The 4,438-nt window shown below is 48.0% G+C and overlaps 1 protein-coding gene across 1 annotated transcript in view; it reads left to right on the forward strand.

The window, feature by feature from the left end:
- Positions 1 to 4,438, forward strand: part of TMEM132D (transmembrane protein 132D) — a 185,485-nt gene that overhangs the window by 177,262 nt on the left and 3,785 nt on the right. The window contains exons 6-8 of the mRNA XM_015644435.2: positions 453 to 658; positions 1,610 to 1,883; positions 3,226 to 3,417. Coding sequence (XP_015499921.1) covers positions 453 to 658; positions 1,610 to 1,883; positions 3,226 to 3,417 — 672 coding nt within the window. The remainder of the gene's footprint in view (positions 1 to 452; positions 659 to 1,609; positions 1,884 to 3,225; positions 3,418 to 4,438) is intronic.

Consider the following 4,438-nt stretch of genomic DNA (forward strand, 5'->3'; position numbering starts at 1 on the left):
AGAGAGCTCTGTCCCATTCTGGGCTGGGTCAGAGAGCTCTGTCCCCTCTCAGTTGTTTCTGTAGCTGTTCCTCCCCAGGGGATGGGGTTCCTTGTGCTGCACACAGCAGAGAGCAGGACTGGGGAGTCTGGCTGAGCTCTCCCTGCCTTTATCCTAGGTCTGTCCTGCTGGGGATTAAGGACCAAGGAAAAGCTGTTCCCTTATCTTAGATTTTACTAGAAGTGCTTAGAGCAGGAAAACCAGCCTGTTAAAATGATGCTGAATTATACAGGCTATTAAGGGCACACCAGGCACCTTTCTTGTTATTCCTAGCTGTCCTCTGAACCTGGAGCTAGCTTAAACCTAGATCCTTTCTCTTCCTCCCACTCACTTACCCAGCATGTGGTGAACTTTATAATTAGTGAAGAGACTCATTAATTTATTTTTTTTTCCCTTCTCCTTTTTATTTTCAGGTTTCTGACAGATGTGACTATGTCTTTGTCAACGGGAAGGAAATGAAAGGCAAAGTGAATGTCATAGTTAATTTTACTTACCAGCATCTGAGTGCCCCTTTAGAAATGACAGTCTGGATTCCTCGTCTCCCGCTGCAGATAGAGGTCTCTGACACAGAACTAAATCAGATCAAGGGGTGGAGAGTCCCCATCATCTCTAATAAGAGGTAGGTTTCATTAGGGGATGTTCATTCTGGGCTGTGCACTTGCCAGGGACCTGTCAGGGCCAGTGGATCTGAACATGCTCATTTGGCCTTAATGCAATTCTGCTGTAAATTTGAAGGTCACCAGACATTTATTCAATAGGCTCCTGCACTGGACTTGGAAGGGAAATGGAAGCTGCAGGTTGCATGAATCTAGATTGGAAATCAATTTCCTTCTGTAGCACTAATGACTGAGATGGGAACAGCTAATTGGTCAAGCTAGGCAGGCTCAGCCACGAGGCAGCAAGGAGACATCAGCAAGAGCCAGCTCTGGCAGGGCTGGTCGGTCTCCAGCCTGTTCACAGGTCCTGGCAGCTCATGGATCCACTGCCAGTGGTCACAGTTAGCACACAGCTGTTTCACACCCCTGTCAGCCCCAAAGTCAGGACACAGAGCTTTCAGACACTGCCAGTGCCCACGGCACAGGGGATGGGTGAAGCAGGGCAGAGCTGTCTGCATCTGCTGTCAGTGTTCCCAAGAGGAACAAAGTGATAAAGTAGGTACTTGGTATTCCCACCTGCAAATGAAGACATTCATTACAGGTTTCTGTTGGCATCAAAGACGTTTTGGTGGAGATGTGATTTCAAATTGTACTGTACGGAGAGGGATGTGTGTGGAGGTGCAGAGCAGATTTCCATGGCAACACAAAGATGTTTATGGGAAGATCCAGAAAGAAAAGAAGTGTGAAGGTCCTGAAAGCAAGGACTTGGCATGGAAAACAATGGAAGGTGCTTGGGGAGGGCAGCGTGGTAGCAGAGCTGGGAGGTCTCAAGCACTGTGTTTGAGTTATGGAGACGGGAAACAGGGTAAAAGTGGGAGAAGCTGCAGGAAGGCACGAGCAGGCTGCAGACAGACCAGCAGCAGCTCTCCTGCTGCAGCTCCCAGCACAGCTGAACGTTTCCTGTTGTTGTCCAGGCCGGCCAGGGACAGCGATGACGAGGACGAGGACGAGCGCAGGGGCAGGGGCTGCACCCTGCAGTACCAGCACGCCATGGTCAGGGTGCTGACCCAGTTCGTGGCCGAGCCCCCCGAGCCTGGGGCTCAGCTCAGCTTCCTGCTGGGCTCTGACTGGCAGCTGGACATCACCGACCTGGTCAGGGACTTCATGCAGGTGGAGGAGCCCAGGATCGCCAGGCTGCAGGATGGGCAGGTCCTGGTTGGGCTGGAGCTCGGAATGACAACCATCCAGGTAGGGCAACGTGTCCCTGTCCTCCCTTGGGTCACCTCCCAGAGCTGGGGGAGCCAGCACTGCCAGCAGCAGCTGCTGAATGGAACAGAATGGAAGAGAGAAGACATGGAAGGGATGGTTTTCTCTCCTTGTCTGGTGCCCCAAAGTGTGGATGATGGCAGTTTGATTTCATGTAACCCAACCTGTGCATTGGGAGGCTGCTTTTGAACCTGCAGCCAGGATTTGGGTTAGCACAAGGCATGCAGCTGCTGGAACAGCTCAGCCTCCTCCCAGCCTGCACTGACAGAGCAGAGGGTAAAGTGAAAATTAACCAGTGCTGGTTAAGGAAGTGAGACTGAAATATTAATCCAAATATTAATTAAAAGAAAAGAAAAAGGAGATGGGGAGAGATATTATTTCAGTGAAACTGAAGTAAAAAACATGTTAACAAACAGTAGAACAGGGAGAAAAATCTCTCTCCAAACAAGTTTATCATCCCAAACTGTCCAAGCAGAACACAACCACCACACCTGTGGATAACGAGGCTGTCAAGGCTGGAGAAATGAGACTTGAGATTTTTGTCTTTCTGCAAAATCTGCAGAGATTTTTCTGAATGCCTTTCTAAAGCTCTGGAACTTCCAATGATCCAACCAATGCACATAAAACTGTGGAAAGAAAAATCCAAGGGTAAAAAGCTGAGAGCAAGTTGTGTTTAAAGAATATCTCTTATAAGCTGCTTCAAAAATGCTCTGTACCCTGTATGGATCATTAAATTCAACTCGCTTGCTAATGAGCATCTTGGATGTCATGTATCACTGCACTGACCTCTGTGTGTATTTTCTTAACCAAAACAAATCCTCTCTGTCAATTTTGCATTCAGTACCAGGAGAGGTTATTGTAGAAATACATTACCCTTCCTTTCCACAGGATAGAAATAAATACCATTTATTCAGTGGATTTTATACAAAACTAAAGACTGCATTCTACTTTTGCCACCTCAGAACATGAGGATTAATCGAATACTTGTATTTCACATGAAGTTTACATTTACAACTGGTCCTCCATGTGAGGCAGATGTGGTTATTCCATTTACAATTCCCACATCTGAAGCAGATGTGCTGGCACATTGCAGAGGGGAACGGCACAGCTGATTACAGCAGGTAAAAGGTGTTACAAGGCCCCTGTTATTGCACAAGAGTTACAAAATGTGAGTAGCCCTTTTTAATCGTGTTTTAATAGTGTCTGCTGTGAGAAATTCCTCCCATCAGCATGAACACCCCTCATCTGTGCCCCAGCAATTCTGCGTGGTTATTTTACATGGGCTGTACAAACGGCTGGTGCTAACCTCAGCTTTTCCTTCCAGATACTGTCCCCCCTTTCAGATGCCATCTTGGCTGAGAAGACAGTGACAGTGCTGGACGAGAAGGTGACAATAACTGACCTGGGGGTGCAGCTGGTGACGGGACTGTCGCTGTCCCTGCAGCTCAGCCCAGGGAGCAACAGGGCCATCTTCGCCACGGCCGCGGCGCAGGAGCTGCTGCACACCCCAAAGCAGGTACGGTACAGCTGGGCTGTGTGCAGGGAGCTGCTCTGACTCACTGCCTCTGACATTTCCAGCTGCTGCCATCGAGCACATTGTTATTAACAGTGTGCTGATGAAACATTCTGCTTGTGGGACCTTCCTGAAGGCCACCAAGGGCTCTAAACAGAAAAACAAAGATCTCACCAAAAGGGCACTGTGTTTTAACAGCCCCAGGCACCAAACACCCCATAAATAACAGGCAGTGAAGTGTCAGAGTGGAGCAGCAGTGGTGCACACACACACAAACACACACAAACACCCCTTTTCTGCCCCATCCAGCACCCCTGGATCCCAGCACATCCTGCCATGTTCAGCCTCCCACCACAGCTATCCAAATCAAGCCTTAAATGCCACCTTTACATCAGAAAGTGTCTCGTGTTGTGCCAAACTCTTCTTCCTTTAGTGACTTCCTGTGAGCACTTGAAGAAGTCAGGGAACATCCCTTTCATTCTGATTCATTACTAGAATATGAATCAGCATCACTGACTCATTTCCTGATTCATGATTTCATAAACCATTTTTTTCCCTTTATTACTGTTAGTTCCTTTTTAGGGAACCAGCAGTTACCAAGGGCTTTTGGACTTTGCCGTGTCCTCATACCCCTGCTTGCTCTTTGTCCTTGTGCTTCTGTACACATTTGAAATTTAAACTTGTTTTTTTCAAACCAAATCCATCAGTCTGGGACTTTCATCAAGGATGCACTGGGCTGTTAGCACTTAAGCATGTTCTGAGCTTTAAAGGTAAATGATCATGGCATGCACATTTGAAGTCTGGCCAACTGCTGAGGTACTTTAATTCATCATGGGGTCTTATCCTTGGGATGCAGGATGAGAAATAATGCAGAGCTGCTGTCTTTATAGGGTGATAAAATCAGGCTCTCAGTGTTCCAGGAGTCAAGAAATGGGTGCCAGGCAGGCTGAAGGAAGGCCAGTGAGCTGATCCATGACACGGGGAGTTGAACAAAGTGCCCTGAGGCAGGCAGGAGCAGGGTTGG

This window comes from Parus major, chromosome 15 (assembly GCF_001522545.3).
Source record: "Parus major isolate Abel chromosome 15, Parus_major1.1, whole genome shotgun sequence".
Lineage (NCBI taxonomy): Eukaryota > Metazoa > Chordata > Aves > Passeriformes > Paridae > Parus > Parus major.